The 20,387-nt window shown below is 37.1% G+C and overlaps 1 protein-coding gene, 1 non-coding gene and 1 pseudogene across 2 annotated transcripts; all 3 read left to right on the top strand.

Annotated features, from left to right (window-relative positions):
* Window positions 1-811: 811 nt before the first annotated feature.
* Window positions 812-883, top strand: TRNAQ-UUG. The gene has a single exon. It is a non-coding gene; the product is annotated as a tRNA-Gln (tRNA).
* Window positions 884-951: 68 nt separating this feature from the next.
* Window positions 952-2,180, top strand: LOC103941025 (annotated as a pseudogene).
* Window positions 2,181-14,935: 12,755 nt separating this feature from the next.
* Window positions 14,936-17,268, top strand: LOC103941021 (glycerophosphodiester phosphodiesterase GDPD2). Its single transcript, XM_009351207.3, has 8 exons — window positions 14,936-15,384; window positions 15,496-15,689; window positions 15,877-15,936; window positions 16,028-16,108; window positions 16,203-16,403; window positions 16,471-16,566; window positions 16,647-16,843; window positions 16,931-17,268. The coding sequence occupies exons 1-8, from the start codon at window positions 15,285-15,287 to the stop codon at window positions 17,025-17,027; spliced, it is 1,026 nt and encodes a 341-aa protein (XP_009349482.2). The 5' UTR covers window positions 14,936-15,284; the 3' UTR covers window positions 17,028-17,268.
* The last annotated feature ends 3,119 nt before the right edge of the window (window positions 17,269-20,387 follow it).

Genomic DNA, 20,387 nt, shown 5'->3' with positions numbered 1-20,387 from the left:
ATAACAAAATTGAAATCTAATCACAAAATTTTGTCTTGCATCGTCATCATCTAATACGAAAAGACTTAATTCAACGAATCATTTGATTACGTGCAGTGCAGGCAGGAGCTTGTTAGTTGTGCCCTAATTCATGTTAAATTATGATTCCTTAATCCAGGGCATTACGTGCATGAGAACATATTACTCTCTTTGGAAATTTCATCCTAGCTGGAAACCCTAGCTGGAAAAGTAGCAACATTAATATATATTATATTATATAATACGATACACAAAGCTAAACTAGGAAGGAAACCATTTGATTTAACATGAAGCACTTGTTCTATGTTCATTGGTCCCTTAACTCTTTAAAACAAGCAATTATGATCCTTTTTGTCAACTCTGTTAGAACTTTCGTCAAAATAAGTCACGTATCACACACTTGAGGCTAAATCAAGGGGCAAATATGAAAAACGAAATGAAAAAAATTATAGCAATGGTCCCTCAACTTTAACCCAATCGGAGAAATGGTCCCTCAATTTTAACCCAATTGAAGCAATGATCCCTCAACTTTAACTCAATTGTAGCAGTGCTCCTTCCAACATGACTCATTTTGACGGAATTTTGACTGAGTTGACGAAAAGGCTGCACGTTTTGATGAGTTAAGGGATCAATGGTCATGAATTTTTAGTTTAGGAACCATTGCTCTAACTGTGTTAAAGTTGATGGACTATTTCTACAATTTTCTCTCAATAATTAATATTACAACATTCGAACAACTCTTCTACGGAATTATATGGTTAAATAAAATAAAAAGACAAACTTCTAACAAGAAGGTTCTATGGTGTAGTGGTTAGCACTCTGGACTTTGAATCCAGCGACCTGGGTTCGACTCCCGGTAGGACCTCTTTTTATTCGTTACATTTTTTTTTTGTTTTTTTATCTTAATACGTTGTCGTTCTGAGGTTGGAGTAATTTGGTAAATCTGTTCACATCCTTCCCTTGCTTTCATTTCCCTTCTTTTCTCGCAATCTTCGGCCAGTGACAGGCAAAACTGGCGACCTACAAATCCGTGTGAAAATCGATCAGAAAAACCCTAAATCTTCCGTCTTCTACCTCCAGCTCAACCGCCCGAGCCACCGCAACGCTCTCTCGCGAGACTTCTTCACCGAATTCCCCGAAGCCCTCTCTTCCCTCGACCAAGACCCTAACGTAAACGTCATCGTCCTCACCGGCGCCGGCGACCACTTCTGAATCGACCTAAAAACCCTCACATCGATCTCCGACAAGTTCGCCTCCGGAGACCGAGGCCGAGTTGGAGAGCATCTCCGTCGGGAGATCAAATGGTTGCAGGACGCGATCACGGCGATCGAGCGGTGCCGGAAGCCGGTGATTGCGTCCATCCACGGGGTGTGTATCGGCGGTGGTATCGATATCGTGACCGCCTGCGACATAAGGTATTGCAGCAAAGAGGTCGACCTGGCGATCACGGCGGACCTCGGGACGCTTCAGAGGCTGCCGGGAATTGTCGGATACGGTAACGCGATTGAATTGGCGCTTACGGGTCGGAGCTTTTCGGGTACGGAGGCTAAGCAGCTGGGCCTGGTTTCTAGAGTATTCGACTCCAAGGAAGAGTTGGATAATGGTGTACTCCTAATCGCGGAGGGTAATTTAGTCATTTCAAAAAATAAATCATTTGTGATCAATCAGGTAACTTGGGATTGTTCTTACACGTATGCTCACAAGGGTGTGGACATTTGTAGCCAGAAGCGCTTTTAGTTGACAGAAAACGTTTTTAGTTGGTAGAAAACACTTTTAACTTTTTTAGATGTAATAAAGAACCCGTAGTAGTAACAGTTCGTTTAGAGGATGCTAATTTATTAATTTTTGGGAAATGACATTCAGGAATTGGGTTGAAATCTCCACCGGCAGTGACGGGGACGAAAGCGGTATTGCAAGGAAGTAGGGAGCTGAATGTGGAGCAAGGATTGGATTATGTTGCAACATGGAATTCGGCAATGCTGTTATCTGATGATTTAACTGAGGCTGTCATGGCATTCGCCCAGAAAAGAAAGCCTGTTTTTGCAATTGCATCTTCCTTCTGCTCTGTGTTTTCAATCTATATTTTTGTAACTTGCTTTCTTGTTATGTACTCTCGCAGTGAAAAGCACTTGTAATAAAAGCACTGTTACAACATTTTGCCACCCCCCCCCCTGGGTACCATATTATTGCACTCGATTATGATTGCGCTTATGATTGCACTCGACGTTAACAGTTGATAAGAGCAGAGATTTTTCTATAATTGAATTCTCGAAGTGTCTCCATGATTGCACTGATTAGGTAACAATTATTTGGGCTCCAATCAGAAGGAACTGAGTACACGCCAAATCGTTACACAACCATCAAAAATTAAATTCATTCTTACCACCAAAGCTTCATTCTCTTGGTCCACATTATTTATTTTTCTTAAATATTATGCCCTCACTTTGAAAATTATAGATATCCATACATTATCATTCAAAAATAGTAGGTAGAAAATACATTAGTTACAGCGGAAGATGATTCAGTAGCAAACCGTCTCTTTTAATCTCTAGAAAAAATAGTCTTATCTTCACAAAAATAGTAAGACTACGAGGGATGGGGTTATCTTTTACGACCAGAACTAACTCATCTTCCATACTTTTTACCTAGAGGAAAGAAAAAAAAATAAACTTAATTGAGTGAATTATCAATTTCTAAACAAATTCTTAGAGCATCTTCAGCCGATGATTCAATTCCAACATGAAGAGTTGAATAGCATTATTTGACATTAGATATTGTTCCAACTGAAACATCATTTGCTGACATGGATTGACGCCTTGCCGTCATACCACAGAGCCTTCAAATTGAATATTTCTGATAGTTAATATGCATGGCCTACTTTAAACTATGTAGTATCATTATGATTGTTATTACTTTTTTAGTTTTACATAATGAAACAATATAATTTTCGACCTATTGGTTGGAGAAGAGTCATACCTAATGTCAAACTGCCACCACTCTTACTCTAATCCTCTCACCTACCCACTCTAACCTTAGATTTGGCGGCGCGACTCCTTAATTCGGCAGCCTTCTCTACTCTTTGTCTTGTCTCCTCATCATTCCCTCCTCTCCTCCAATTTCACCCCGCTCCCATACCGTTCTTGTGTCTTTCCTTCTCTTCCCTTGACTAACGACCCCTTTCACAACTTCTTTTTCACTGGTCCTTGGGATGCTGAACACCCTTCATTTTTCCCACCGTTTTTGCTAACAACCCTCCAACTTTTGTTGGAGTTTCTTCCTAAGATATGCCCTTTGATTTTGGGCATTATTTGTGATAAGTGCTAGGATTTACGGTTGTGATAGTCAGATCCATCTCCTAGGCTCATTTTCCACGGTAGATGTGCGCTACTCTCCCGACCTTGACTAAGCCGCCTTACCTGGTCTGATCTATAGCGATTCTTCCTCATATAGATGCTATAAATCTCTCTAGAAGCGGTTTTGTCCTCACTATGAAGACTTGCTGGTTGATGGTTCTATTCTTGGATTAGGTAGTTTTTCATTTTGTGTTGTTTTGTTATGCTTAGCAGACCGCGTTGTATCGCTTCAGTGAGTTGTTTGTGACCTCGTTCTTACGATTGCTTTTGTGGCTCTAGTGTTAGGTCTGTTACGTCTGTCGTCTTTGTAGCAGATCTACACTAGTGCCTACTAGGTTTGTTACATCTACCGTCTTTATGGCGGATCTACACCAATAGCTTATGGTTCTTGTTGTGTTGTGGTAGCTGGGTAGGGGCTTTCTTTATTTGCTAATTTATGCGGATTTATCTCCATATCAGAATATTTGGTCATTGGATTATTATACCCATCTGGTACCTCGATGTAACGTTGGTTCTATATGGTTGTTCTAATCAATAAAATTATCTATCGCTTTTGTGAAGAAAAAAATATCAAACTGCCACGTCAACTTTCAAAAGTAATTTGACATTTCTTTTCTTTAAAAAAATGGACTAGCTGATGGCTTCGTCACGACAATTCACCTTTCCAAAGGTCGGGAAGACTCACATAGGCATTTCAGCCTTCCCTTAGCCACCATCATGCGGTTCACTAGCGTCAGGAATCAAATCCTGAACGTACCATGTGAAATACGGGCCTAAAATTCATTATCAACCAATGGGCCACATCGTGGTGGTTAAAGTAATTTGACATTTAGAATTTGACAATTTCGTTGAACATGCTCTTAGAGTTTAATTTTGAAAATAATGATACACCAAATCAGGATAACTTCCATCGTAAAAAGTCCCCATTTGTTTGCTGTATGGTTGTTTGTGTGTTAGCAGGTCTAAAGGGTTTTTGAACATTAGCCTTTGCAAAAGATTAGAATTAAAAAAAAAAAACCTATTGCTAGATTATATATTCAATTTAATCTCTTAAAGTGTACTTTTATTAAAATTTATATTCTCTTTGGTTATTATTATAATTTTTTTTTTTAGTATATTCTCTTTGGTTATTTAATGTGTATTTTTATTTAATGTCTCCACATTAAATTTTTAATTTTGTTAATATGCACATATTAGTTCTTTCAATTATAAATGAACATAAATGAGAAAATACTAAAAGAAATTAGTGACACACAAATATGTAAATACCCAACAAGATCCTTTCCGGATCCTTTTAGCGAGGATTTTGGGAATCCGTGAATCGTGTATGTTCATCGTACATTGTGCGGTCATTTTTTGTCAAGTACTGTTTGTGTTTAATTTTAAATAAAAATATTTAAAATAATTTCTGACCGCACGATGTACGATGAACAAACAAGATTGACGAATCTCCGGGATCTTCACAAAGAGGATCTGGCGAGGATCCCTATTCCAATGCATAAGTGTACATAATTTACTGTACCGAAATGTTTATACCAACATATATGATAATGAACCTAAATGTATTTACCGAAATGTATTATATCGAATTAATGGACCTAAATGTCAATACCGAAATGTATCAAACTGAATTAATGTACCGAAATTTACCTACCGAAATGTATTATATTTGAATTAATGCACTTATATATTTGTATCGATAGATATACCGAAATATATTAAATTTATTGTACCAAACTGAAAGATTATACAAATTGTATCGGAATATGTTATATAAAAAAATTAGTTTACCTAAATGTAGACATCAAGATATATTATGTTGAATGAAATGAAAATTAAATGTAATAACTACATTAAAATAGGAAAAAATAAATAAATAAATAAAACATCAAAATATAATTAATAAATGAAATAATTAAAAGGAAAACAAATGAAAATGGTTTGAAAACTGTGAGTTTTAATGATAAGGACAAAATAAAGGGTAAAGTGAATAGTACCATAATTGACTTTTTAGTGTAAAAATGTGATTTTTTGTTAAAGTAAACAGTACCGTGAACTTTTCATTAAAACTCCTATAATTAAATTTATCAGAGACTAAAATTAGATTTTAATTTTATATAAAAGTATAGTCTAAAACTCATTTTTTAAGAATTAAAATGTAGTTTTATATTCTAACTTCCAACACATTAATTGGGTCAAAGACCATATCACCACCGTACGCCTCCATATTTTGTTCACCCATATCTAGAAATGAAAAAAGTGAGTTTTTTTTTAAATCATTTTATGAAAAATTTGATTCATTAAAATGCTTTCATATTTTTTGTATTGATTTCGGGTTGTAAATTCTTGGTGAGCCCTCAATAGACGTATTGATTTTTCAAATGATAATGTTACGGAGATAAAAAATTTAAATCAAATTTATAAACAAATAATATATTACCAATAAAAAATATACACGTTAATTGATAATTAATTAATAATTCAATTATTTACGATCACATCATTTGATTTGTATGGTCTCTCTAACATTATTCTGGTCGAAAATGTTTTACATGAAATTGGTGCAAGTAATGATTTCGAAAATAATTGGCGAACGAAAAAGGAAACAGACAGATCATGTTGAAAAAAGTTGGACGGAGTATCGTGGTCTCTCAGTATTAGTGCTCCAGTCACCCAAAACCTTGGTTGCTTGATGATGCGCGGCTAGCGGTGACGTCTTACTTTTAATTGTGACCACTAAATGTAAGATTCAGAAATTTCTACACGAGTCTATCATGGAATCAGCAAAAGAGAAATAAAGTGGTCAACATCTTACTAAGATTTGATGATTGCATTACAGTGAGATGCCCAAAGGCTTCCGTACCATCTTTCTTGGTTGTACCAACCAGTTTTCCACATGTTTGTTAAACTTATTTGAGATTGTTTTGGCCCTCTTCGAGCGGGTTGTGTCCATTTCACAAAGGCTTTGTCACGCTTGCCGACAACCCATCTAGGTTGCAGTACGTTCGATCGTTGTTAACTTCTCGTGCCGTTACCACCCCAAGCTTGAAAGCCATAATTGCATTGGATTTATTTTGATTTCCACACTAATAAGAGTCCCTTTTTCAAGGGTTGTGAGACCCCCTCGACCCTACTAAAAGAAATCATTTTCTCGAGATAGAGATATGACATTGCCACTAGAGTTTGTCTTGTTAGATAGGGAAAAAAAAAAATTAAGCCCTTCTTTACCACTTTAGGGGGTGGGGGATTCGATCCAGCCAAAGGTCTAACCAAAAAGTAGGGAAAGGGAACTCAAAACTAGTTACTGGGATGGAACGGACAGACATAAAATCGTGAATGAAAAAGCATGACAAGAATTCTCAACTTGAGGTGTTAGAAGGTATGAAGAGAGAAAGTACCTGTAGAACGCACTACTCCCACTTTTTCCGCAATTTAAAAAAGAAAAAAGAAAGATATGCTACTTAGTACTACAGTCTAGTAATATTTCTCTTCACTTATAAGTGAGAGGTGTTAGATTTTATTCTCATCAAAGACGAATTTAAACCACATTATTGCTAACTCATTGTGAGGCTAAGCCCATCCCCTCCCTTTATTATAGATACTATCCTTTGTTCCTAAAAAAAAAAAAAAAAGGAAGAAGGATCTACCCCTCTTTTTACTTTGTTGTTAAAAGACGTCCAGACACCATTAGTGTGAAGGAGATCGAAATAGGCTAGCTTTCATTTAGCGTATCAATTAATTTTAGTTATGATGATGCAAATGTTTTGAAATGAATTTTTTTTTGTACGAAAATGCAAATACTTAAATATACATAATTTTTTTACATCTGTAATAGGTGAGCTCCACTATTTAAAAAGAGAAAAATAAATGAAATTCAAAATTTACATATGTTCTATTGAAGTGAAATCATGTATACATCTTTCAAAAATATAAAATATAGAAACATGGAAAATGTTTGGGTATAGTATGTATGACTACTTGTTGGTCCTAAAAATTACAAAGTCTACGTGGCGTGCAGGCCGAGTAACTAATAAGCTAACTACGTCATTCGGTTAAATACGGGGCATGCCAACTCATCGGTCGAGCTTGGCGAGGAGTAAAATTTGTTGATGTTGCGTTGAGCGCGTTGCTAACTTCTTTATCTTGCGACTACGGCCGAGAAAGGAACAAATCTCGGCCTTCGGATTCTTGAGCCTGAAAACAAGGCTGCTAGTTCTGCGAAGTTCACAAATCGTCGGCGCCGAATTCAGTCACAATGATTCTATTCGTGAGAGTATAAGCACGTCGAATCAACACCAGACTGTACGGACACAAGTATTCAAAGGTGATGTATGTCTTGATGGTAAATGTGGTTCTGCCCTTAGAATGCCGAACTCTAAAACTCACTTGGGAGTATCCAATCATAAAACCACTCGGCATTTAATGTGCCGAATGTCGTAACGCGTAATACTTCACTTCGCCAAGAAGGCTAATGAGATGACCTCTGCCAATAAGGATTTGAAAATCCTTCTCGACCAAGACTTGGATAGATAACCAGTCGGCCTCGACGCAGTGCTGTTTATCCAAATTGAAGGTGCTCCTCGGTCGGCTGATTCTACGGCAACAGTGTTGTTTATCCAAACTGAAGGTGTTCGCCAGTTGCCTTCACAGTGTTGTTTATCCAAACTGAAGGTGTGTCGACGGGAAAAAGAAAATAAAAAATCTCAAGATGTTTGAGAGGTTTTGCGCAGGGCAATTGTGTGTTGAATTGGAGCTCCTCTTTCCGTTGTTTGTAGCCTTATACTTATTGGGACGAGTATGCGCTGATTGATAAGCTGGTAAACACTACCATGTTATTAGAACTCTTCCACTGATTTGAGCCTCGGATAAGCCTTACTACCCCCCAAGACTCTGAACTTAGCCAAAAAACCAACCAAATCTGATCCTTGTGTTTAGTCTTATCAATTACCACATAGAATCTCCAAATAATCCGCACGCTTTAAAGATGAACAAATAAATAGCCACCAATTAATATATATATATATATTAATAATTAGCCCAGTCCACACGGCATGCAGACTATATGGCCTAATCCCATCACCAATTCCTATGGCTTTGTACTCAATCTGACAACACCAGCACTATGCATTAAAAACCTAGCCTACCTAGGTTTCTCATCTCACCATTATCCAAGCCTTACAAATCTCATACTATGCTACGTGTTCATAATCCAAGCCGAGTTGCTCTAATCCACACGGTACACTGCTAACAAATCCAAATTAAATCTGACTATTCCACTTGCTTCGGGATATAATTCGCACCCTATTTATCAGGTTGAAAAAGATGCTAGGATAATTCATATTAAAAGATAATTATTATGATAAAAACCATAATATTATCCTTTAATAATGATAAAAAATTATCTCCACTTTTCCATCCGACGATTGAGAGCTATGCTCACTCAACGGCCTTGATTGCACGGGCCGATGGTGTAAATTTGGATCCAAACATTGCCCCCCAGTTTCCTTGAACTTCAGCCCATAAGCTGAATGTCTAAGGAAATTAACCGTTCGTCGCCAACAACATTTCGTCATATTGCTGAAACAAATTATGTTCCTCGGCATTAAAGCCACCTCTGTTCTGCCAATGTCGTAAAGCGGGGCCGAGGCCGAGAGTAATTAGAGTCGAGGTCAATAAAAACCGTTCATGAGCTCAACCTGCCTATATATATATATTTATATATATATATACCTGATGTGACACTGCTGTACATTTAGTTGGCATATATATTGTGCATTTGAATGGCCTCCACCGAGCTTGTCCTTCAGTTCACATGCGTTGACTTCGACCATTGCTAACAAACCTTTGCATGCCATGATATATCCTTTTTGCATGCTACCCTTTTTTGGCCTAGATTCCAATTTGCCTGCCATATAGCACACAAGCCTTCATGAAGTCCCACCTGGGGAAATGAAGCAAAATTGGCATCATGTGGTGTGCCAAAAATTACGACACGGCCTTTATCTTCTTATACACAGCATGTGGCGAATAATCTTTCTTGGCGAGCAACCACTGATTATACCAGATAGACTTGTAATTCGGCCAAAAGAAAACGGATAGATACTCATTGGCCCCTTATTTTCTTCTTCTTTTTCGACCTATTCTCGACCTCGGTCATAATGCTTGTCTTGGCCCCCCATCTTGGAAATCCCCAATGTTTCCCCCTTATTTTCTCATGCATTGGCCTGAAAGGCCACTTTTTTTTTTTTGGGTGTACGAGGGCTCAATGCTCGTTGCCCCCCCCCCCCCCCCCCAAATTTTCTTAAGTATCGGCCAAGAGGCCAAATGGTTAAGAAAATAATTTAGCACATGGAAATAAAAGTGGCCGAACCATAAAGTGGAGGAGGTCAACGATGTTTTATTCCGAGCTGAGATCTTTTTACAACAAAATTCTCAAATTGATTTCGCTCTAGGCCGAGAAAAGACTTTTCTCCAAATATTTTTGACTTGGTGAAATATTTTTTACCATCGGCCGCTGAATGTGTTGGACAATTATTATGCCCCCTAGGCATAATAATTTTGCCAATTTCGGCTTTCAACTCGAACAACTTAGCCGAACGGGATTTCTCCATATCGGCTTTATCACCAATAATCATATTGATTGGCGTAGTTTCGGTGTCTAAAACCATGTCTCCAATTACCATATCAACTGATGTGGTTTTATGGTCCGAAGTTGTGTATCGGTCTTGTTCGTCATCGGAACACTCCTTTGACAAATCATTTTCTGAGTCAATTTTTGGCTCAAAAACTTGAACATTTTCTTCTAGGCCTACTACACTTTCAGTCTCGACCAAAAAAATAGGTGGCCTTTGTTCCTCGACCAAATTAACAATTTTCTTAGGCTGATGTCTGATTACGGCCAGAGCGGAAAATTGCCCCCCCCCAGTCTTTTCAACCAACCATTCCTCAAATGGAATCGATTTGTAGTCGAAAACATAAGGAAAATATTTTCCATCTAGCCAGGTATTAAATCGAGCCTTGTCTTCATTTACCCATTGCTTTTGCAGGGTAACAAGAGCTTTTATTCTCAACATGTAAGCGAATGACTTTTGCATCTCTATATGGCCACGAAGAATTTTTTCCACTTCCAAAGATCTTTTTCGATCCTCATTGTGTTTTTTCAATTCCTCTAGGAGCTCATACAATCGGCTACGTGGAGCCGGATTGGAATCTTGATATATCATATGAACTTCGTAGTTTTAGCATTGGGTCCTACTGGGCGTGCCAAAATGTTGGTCCTAAAAATTACAAAGCCTACGTGGCACGCAGGCCGAGTAACTAATAAGCTAACTACGTCCTTCATTTGAATGAGGGGCGTGCCAACTCGTCGGCCGAGCTCGGCCGAGGAGTAAAATTTGTTGTTGTTGTGTTGAGCGCCTTGCTGACTTCTTTATCTTGCGACTGCGGCCGAGGAAGGAACAAATCTCGGCCTTGGGATTCTCGAGCCTGAAGACAAAGCTGCTAGTTCTGCGAAGTTCACAAATTGTCGACGCCGGATTCGGTCACAGTGATTATATTCGTAAAAGTATAAGCACGTCGAATCAACACAAGACTGTACGGACACAAGTATTCAAAAGTGATGTATGTCTTGATGGTAAATGTGGTTCTGCCCTCAGAATGCCGAACTCTGAAACTCACTTGGGAGTATCCAATCATAAAACCACTCGGTGTTTAATGCGCCGAATGTCGTAACGCGTAACACCTCACTTCGCCAAGAAGGCTAATGAGATGACCTCTGCCAATAAGGATTCGAAAATCCTTCTCGACCGAGACTTGGATAGATAACCAGTCGGCCTCGACGCAGTGTTGTTATCCAAACTGAAGGTACTCCTCGGTCGACTAATTCTACGGCAATAATGTTGTTTATCCAAACTGAAGGTGTTCGCCGGTTGCCTTCACAGTGCTGTTTATCCAAACTGAAAGTGTGTCGGCGGGAAAAAGAAAATAAAAAAATCTCAAGATGTTTGAAAGGTTTTGTGCATGGCAATTGTGTGTTGAATTGGAGCTCCTCTTTCCGTTATTTGTAGCCTTGTATTTATAGGGACGAGTATGCGTTGATTGATAAGCTGGTAAAGACTACCATGTTATTAGAACTCTTCCACTAATTTGAGGCTTGGATAAGCCTTACTCCCCCTAAGACTCTGAACTTAGCCAAAAATACAACCAAATTCGATCCTTGTGTTTAGTCTTATCAGTTACCACATCGAATCTCCAAATAATCTGCACGCTTTGAAGATGAACAAATAAATAGCCACCAATTAATATATATATATATATATATTAATAATTAGCCTAATCCACACGGCATGCAAACTATATGGCCTAATCCCATCACCAATTCTTGTGGCCTTGTACTCAATCTGACATCACCATCACCATGCATTAAAAACCTAGCCTACCTAGGTTTCTCATCTCACCATTATCCAAGCCTTGCAAATCCCATGCTATGCTACGTGTTCATAATCCAAGTTGAGTTGCTCTAATCCACATGGTACACTGCTAACAAATCCAAATTAAATCTAACTAGTCCACTTGCTTCGGGATATAATTCGCACCCTATTTATCTGGTTGAAAAAGATGCTTGGATAACTCATATTAAAAGATAATTATTATGACAAAAACCATAATATTATCCTTTAATAATGATAAAAAAATTTCTCCCTTTTTCCATCCGACGATTGAGAGTTATGCTCACTCAACGGCCTTGATTGCACGGACCGATGGTGTAAATTTGGATCCAAACACTATTACACTTCAATATTCCAAGGATAAACATTTGTTTGGGAATCAAGGATAAACGGTATGTCCTTATTTTGTTATATTGGAAATCAGTATTCAAATTGATGCACTATGGATAAACGTTATTAATCTTTATAGTTTGGGTTGTTTTATTGGCACCTCAAATTTTGTTAATTACACTCCACAGACTAAAAACATCTCACATCTACTTTTTAAATTAAAAAAATATCTTAATACGTCCCACATTCTTTCCCAAGCTACCCTCACACCCTAAACTCTTCACATACACCCCACATCAAACCCGCATATTTGTCTTCACAAACTTGTTTCCTCCAATTTTCTTTTCAATTTTTCATATCAGTAACCTATATAATTCTTCAATCCTTCTTTTAGTCGAAATGGGTTTTCATTAAAGCAAAGACAAAATGACACAAGCATCACCCAAACTAACTCGAGGGCAAAAGGGTTTAAGTCTTGCAGTTGTATGTATATATATTGAAGTTTCACATTGACTTTTCAAACTTTTACGGAAAACCTGTTCATTCTTTTCTGGAAAAATAGTCATATTGCTTATGTGAGAGCGTAGAAGAAATTTTAGGCATGACTCAAAGAAAGAACTTGGCGTGTATTTAGAATCTTCTTTTTAATTTTTAGAACATTTTATGGTTAAATAGTCATTTTATGAGCAATTTAATATTTAATTATTATGTGGAGTGTAATCAACAAAATATAGGGTGTTAATAAAAAAAAACCTATAGTTTTATAGTGGCGGATTCATGAATTATACCTCAAGAGGTTTTAATGGAAGGGTTCAAAACATCTGTAAGACAGAAATAGCATGCATGGGGCACAAATTTTTTACGAGTTCAGTTGATTTGTGTCAAGTTTCTTTAGCGTGGCACTTCTTCGAGCACTTGTTGGACTTATCAACTTTTGACAAGTAGTGTTGCCGAGGTCTGTCAACATTCGTCGAGCCCTACCGACGTTTGCCAAGCAGGCACTTTGTCTCACACTTGTTGGTTATTATTAAGTCACGTATCTATTATAGCTCGGGTCCTAGAGGACTTTCTGTCACATCCCAGCCCGGGACGGATCACTTCCCGGGCCCACTCCACCACCGTAGCACGATATTGTCCGCTTTGGGCCCCGACCACACCCACACGGTTTTGTTTTTGGGAACTCACGAGCAACTTCCCAGTGGGTCACCCATCATGGGATTGCTCTAGCCCCCTTCTCGCTTAACTTCGGAGTTCCTACGGTACCCGAAGTCAGTGAGCTCCCAAAAGGCCTCGTGCTAGGTAGAGATGGGAATATATATTTAAGGATCACTCCCCTGGGCGATGTGGGATGTCACAATCCACCCCCCTTAGGGGCCCGACATCCTCGTCGGCACACACACGACTAGGGTTAGGCTCTGATACCAAATTGTCACATCCCAGCCCGGGGCGGATCACTTCCCGGGCCCACTCCACCACCGTAACACAATATTGTCCGCTTTGGGCCCCGACCACACCCGCACGGTTTTGTTTTTGGGAACTCACGAGCAACTTCCCAATGGGTCACCCATCATGGGATTGCTCTAGCCCCCTTCTCGCTCAACTTCGGAGTTCCTACAGAACCTGAAGCCAGTGAGCTCCCAAAAGGCCTCGTGCTAGGTAGAGATAGGAATATACATTTAAGGATCACTCCCCTGGGCGATGTGGAATGTCACACTTTCCAAGGCATTTTTAGTCATCCTTAAGGTTCCCAGATTCAACAAGTCCCTTACTGAATTTGCCCTTGGTTATTCACTCATTTTTGTTTACATTTTAATACATACGTTGAATGCATAAATAAACATTCTTAGACCATCTTTAACTCTTGGTTTAAAATTTAAAATTTTAGCCCATAAAATTTAGGCTTTAACCTATAAACAGATTTTCTGCTCCAACATTTACGGATTAAAATTTTAGCCCCAGATTATTAAAGAATGAATTTAGGTTAATTTTTTTTAAAGTAACATTTTAAAAAGAAAAAAAATTATGCAGACTATCCTAATTTAATTTTATGAAAATTTTAACCTAAAAATATATAGATTCCGACAAATATTGAAAAATTACTAGCCGACACCATGAAACTTATAAAATACTATGAAAGAATATGAAACATAAAAGAATTTTTTTTTTAATCACTTCAGCCATTGGATTCAAATTTTGACCCATATATCTTTTTTTTACTGTTGAATTTTGATCATATTAGATCTAGCCGTTGGATTCAATGAATTTATAAATATAAAAAGAAAAAATTACACATATATGGTGGGCCAGCCCCACTAACCCGAGAGGAATCCTAAGCTAAATTTGCCCTATAAATGAGTTTTGGGTTAAAATTCATATTTGCCCCAAGGGTTGAGCAAGTTAGGATAAATTTAGAATTTAAAATTTGAGTTTTATTCCAAGGGTTGAAGCATGTGTTAATGTATGTTTAGAACTACAAGTCTCTTACATTTTACGTACGATTTAACCACAATGAGGATCATTGCTTGAGATCTGGACGAGTCACGACTCACGAACAATCAAACCTTGAACCCTAAACATAGACAAGATCAAAGAATATGATCAGCATTGCCTCGTCAGCAGATAAATGCTAATTAAATTTGCCAGTTTGGCAATGTTTTGGATATGCATGGCCAATGTAGACTTGGGGCAAAAACGCGCAATTCCTAATTAGGCCCAAATAGAAAATACTAAATGAAGTTAAGTTAATTTGTTGTTTGAAAAGTTCAAATTGACCTCACAAATAAAGATATCTCATAAACACGTAAAACAGACCTGACAAACGAGATATGAATTAGCATATTCTTTTAGAACAAAAATAATTTAGAAACCCCCGCAAATTTCTCGTTCTTTCAATGAACATAATGAAATATCTCAAAACAAAATTAGCATGTTTGGAATGGAAGATTCTATCTCTAGTTTCTAGCGATTCAATCACATTATTTTGAACCTTCTTAAATACCGCTATAACTGTCCAAACATGTCCCAAGCTTCTGTGTTCTTCAAAACCGAGTGCCAATTTTTTCCTAGTGTCCTCATTTCTCTTGAATTCCCAAAGCTTGCATTTTTGCAAGTCTGCAAATTTGCAAGATAAAAATCAATGGCTCTGAAGGCCGTTCATGTCTCTAATGTTCCAAACCTCGATCAAGTCACAGAAAATACTGCCGCATTGGCTGTATATTCGCCGTGGTTGGCTCAAGGTCTCGACATTTGCCATCAAATTAATTACTTGGAATTCAAGAAACAAAAAAGAAAGGAATCTGATTTTTGGAATTGGGGTTTTTTTTTTTTCACTTTTTTTGTGTGAATAGGTGTGAAAGATGAGGGTGAAGAAATGAAATGGGGATACAAATGGCCGAAGTTCGTGGTGATGGGACACAGAGGCAGCGGGATGAACATGTTGCAGTCTTCTGACGCAAAACTCAAATCCATCAAAGAGAACTCCATTCTCTCCTTCAATGCCGCCGCTCAGTTCCCGATCGATTTCGTCGAGTTCGACGTTCAGGTGAGCATCATCTTTGTGCTTCTTTGGGTACCCAAAAAAAAACATTTGATCAAAGTCACAAACTTAGTTAAGAGAAGCAGACTTTGATTTGAGGGTACTAATTGTTCTGCTTCTTTTTTCTTTCTTTTCGTTTCAATTTCTTGGTTTTACAATTAGGGAAAATTGTAAAAAAAAACTATTTTTGTAGGTTACCAAAGATGACTACCCGGTCATTTTTCATGACAACTTTATTGGCGCCAAGGACAAGGTTAGTTTGGAATTATTATCAAACAGACCCTTGAATTCCTTGATTTTTATTTTCCTGTTGACTATTGATGTTATATATAATTTTGTTTCAGGGTGTTTTCAAGGAGGAAAGGGTTACAGACATTACTCTGCTAGAATTTCTCTCCTACGGACCCCAGAAAGAGGCCGGAAAGGTGTCACAAATGGTTATTTTTTCCGATTCCAAATCGATAAAATGTATGTGGATGTTCTGTTAATAAGTCTATTTTTTTATTCATTCAAATGCAGGTGGGGAGGCCCTTGGTCAGAAAAATAAAAGATGGGAGGATTTTTGACTGGAAGGTAGAACAGGATGACTCCCTATGCACATTGCAAGAGGTGTTCGAGAAAGTTGAGCATTCCAAGGGTTTTAACATTGAATTGAAGTTCGATGATCAGATTGTCTACAAAGAAGAAAAACTCGAACATGTTCTTCAAGTAATTTTGCAGGTAAGAATGCCTAATTTGCTCAGCATGTTCTCTAGGACATAATATGTACTAAGATTTCTTTAAACAGGTGGTGACTAAGTACGCGAAAGATAGACCGATCCTGTTTTCGAGCTTTCAGCCTGATGCTGCATTGCTGATGAGAAAATTGCAGACCACATACCCTGTAAGATCACATTCTAAACTTTATGTTGAAGCGTATTGAAAATGGTCTACTTTTCTGAACCTGCATTGGATGCAATCCAGGTTTACTTCCTCACTAACGGAGGGTCTGAAATTTACACGGATGTTCGAAGGAATTCACTGGAAGAGGCCATGAAGGTGTGTTTGGGAGGTGGTTTGCAAGGAATTGTATCAGAAGTAAAAGCTATCATGAGAAATCCAGGGGCAGTGACCAAGATTAAACAGGCCAAACTTTGCATTATAACCTATGGACAATTAAAGTAAGCCATCACTTTGGTAAAAGCACTTTTCAGATCAGAAGTACTTATCCATCTAATGATATGATCATATCCTTTGTGAACTTGCAGCAATGTGCCAGATGCTGTATACATGCAACTTCTAATGGGGGTTGAGGGAGTGATTGTTGACCTTGTCCGAGAGATCACAGAGGCGGTTTCCGACTAGAACTGAACCCGAATTCATGTCACAGAAGGACAAACTTGGAACTTTTGCAGGAAAGGTTATGCCATAGTAGATACAACGTTGAGGGCCAATTAACGTGGCCAGAACCAGATGAAAAATTGTGTATAGAGCAACATTTTACTGACCATACCTTAGTTTTTGTTTTTTGGTTGTATCCAAATGGTTTCCCAAATGGAAGATGAGTTTGGAGTTCAAATTTTAATCGACAATGAATTTTGGAATATATTGTGTGCTCAAACGACATAATTAAGTAGATTAGGCCTGCAGGAAAAAAAATACCAGGCCTTGTTAGCAAATCTGAGGGGCACGTCTAACTTGATGGGGTTGGGCTAAATTGGACACAAGTTTTACAACTCGTCCAATTTTGAAATCGAGACTTTTGGTGCAAGCTTAATCAACTAAGCTACAATCGATATACAATTTTCTTTGAACATGCGTAACACATAAGTACTACTTGCGAAACTTAACTGCTGATTTGAATAATTTTATTTGTATCCCCTCTCAACCTCCGTTATAATAAATATTAAAGGAAATATTCTTGGCACTTCTTTTGCACTCGATTCTAATAACAATTCTCATACTACATTAAAAGTTGTAGATTCTAGGTTCAGTGCCTCTTGTTCTTTCAAATATTACAATATAAGAATAATTCCATTTACACACACAAAACCAACCCTCGTTAATTGAGGTGAGTTAGATCATTATATGTTAACAAATGTACTGATTTTGTATGTCTAGACCCTAAATAATCGTACTCTACGGTTAAAAAAATTATCCTATAACCCCTATAAAATGGAACAAAGTTAAAAGTGAACAAGTACTTTGCTTCTAAAACAAGAATACAAATGCCCTCTTAATTTCTTGGAATGAGGTCTAAAAAAGACGCAACTTTACAATGGAGAGATATTTATGTGCCCCCAGAACACAAGACGGTACGCCACACGTTAGTATACAATTGGTGAAAAAAAAAAATTCAAATGACATTCCAATTGTATAATTACATATGATGTCCTACTTGTGTTTCGAATACATTGAAAGATCTTTCTTTACAATGAGGGTGATACAGACATCATCAAGTGGGCCAGTTTGTTGACACGCCCAAAGACGCCCATCTTTTTGTTAGCATTTGATGGGCCTTTTCAGGAGGAGAGGAAGTTTCTTTCTAGCGTGCACTGCAAAGCATTTGATTCCAAAGTTGGCAGTTCAGGAAAGTACTTATTCAAAGAAAGAAAAGTACGGTTCGTGTACGTTGTTTGATACGTATAAGTATTAAAATAATAATAATAATAATAATAAATTTAAAGAATTTAAAATTTAAAAAAAAAAGTAGAAAAGTCAGTACAACAACATTATATAAGATTAGTACCATCATTGTACCATCATCACCTCATAAACTTTGTTCGACGTTTATATAATTGTATCGTAATCATTTGTACATTAACAAGCTAGCAAAAAATCAGCCCAACAAAGCAAAATACAACTTGTACTTCGAAAATCCATGCACAAGGCTTCTGATTGTCAAATTTCAACCTCGTCACGAGAACAGTAAATTCTTCCACCTCTGCTTTTATAAGTGTGTGATAATTCTAATCACACGTAAAATCTAACTTAGATTCGAGCTTACCCTATTGAGCTATATTCATGTGTTCAAGACATCAATTCGACGACTACTTGTATACGAAGAATGTCTGTTGTTGGTTAGACCAAAACTTAATCCTGGGCCAAATGATATTTTTTAGGTTTTATTCATCCCCCGAACCCAACCAACATATGCTAAATGTCTGGACTAAAAGTTAAAAGCCAAATTTCCACCAAGATTTAACTCAAAAAATGGTGTGAGCACCACCAACGGGACCCCACCCACATGGCCTGTCTCCCAGGATTTATTGAATCTAACGGCTAAGATCGAGTATAATCAAATCTAACGGTAAAAAAGATCTAACGGTCCAAATTTAAATTCAACGGTTAAAATAATTTAAAAAAATATTTATCTCAAAATTCCCCAATTTAGTGATTTTTCAATATTTATCGAAATTTAAATATTTTTAGGTTAAGATGTTCATAAAATTAAATTATGATAGTGTACATAATTTTTTTTAATTACTTTAAAAGAAAAAATTAACCTAAATTTAATCTTTAATAATTTCAGGCTAAAAAATTTAGATCATAAGAGTTAGAGAGCTAAAACTTAAATTTTTTGGGCTAAAAATTTTAGATTTTAGCTTAAGGGTTGGAAACGATCTTATGTCGTGTTTGCCTGTAAGTGAAGAAAGACAGCTATTAATTTTATGATCAGGAAGTGTTTTTTTCCAATAACCTGAGGCTTACATATGTCTCTTTGCAGACATTAATCTGATCGATTGCTTGCTTCGGGTTGGTTGACAAATATATTTTAGCTGGAAAAAGAAGAAAATGAGGTCAGTCGATCACTGCATGCGCAGTGCATGTGTAACACGTAATGACCACTCGAAGGCAGCTACGTCAACAACATAAACAATAGGTTGGTCAACTTTGAAATCAATGGCAACTTTTGAATATTTTAACCCTTAACCCTTAATTTGTTCTAGAAATTCGACTCCCATTGGATATTTTATTTACTTGTTGATGCATCACATTCACACCTATATTATTTTCACTCAAACATGGTTACAATATTTGGTGTATATATTATATGAATGCTTAAACGTCAAAATGGTCCATGTGTTTTACTCTATCGATCAATTTAGTCTATGTGTATTCAATTTAGCCAAATTGGTCCCTGTGTTTACATTTGTTAGCCAATTCATAACAATCCGTTAAAAGACAGTTACAATTGACATGTCCTAAATCGCATAGTACTCAAGTGAATTGAATGAAGCGACAATTTTTAAAGGTAGGCATCGTATATATTTAGTGAGTGTACATGAAATTACATTTTTGTCCTCTCACATGTTTGGCACATGTCAATTTTAATGGTCCTTTAACGGATTGTCTTGAATCGGCTAAGGATGTAAACACAGGGACCAATTTGACCAAATTGAAAACATATGGACTAAATTGGCCAATAAAGTAAAATACAGGGACCATTTTGACATTGCAGCCTTATATAAAACATGGCCGTATAGAGTAATTTATAATTACTAAATATACAGGAGTATTCAAGCAATAATCATTTAATTATATATAGTAATATATGACACGAAGATAATTAATCATTTGTACTTGATTCACAGAGTAAACTCATGACTAGAATCGTTTATTTTTTAGGTACTCATTCATAAATCTTCCTTGTAAAAATTCATTCAAATCGAAATCGTCTAGCTCTTTAATTATTATTGTAAATGTTCCATTGTTTATAAACAA

Source organism: the organism of the source record quoted next, unplaced genomic scaffold (genome assembly GCF_019419815.1).
Source record: "Pyrus x bretschneideri cultivar Hongxiangsu unplaced genomic scaffold, Pyrus_bretschneideri_v1 Contig74, whole genome shotgun sequence".
Classification (NCBI taxonomy): Eukaryota; Viridiplantae; Streptophyta; class Magnoliopsida; order Rosales; family Rosaceae; genus Pyrus; species Pyrus x bretschneideri.
This window is presented reverse-complemented; position numbering and strand designations above follow the sequence as displayed.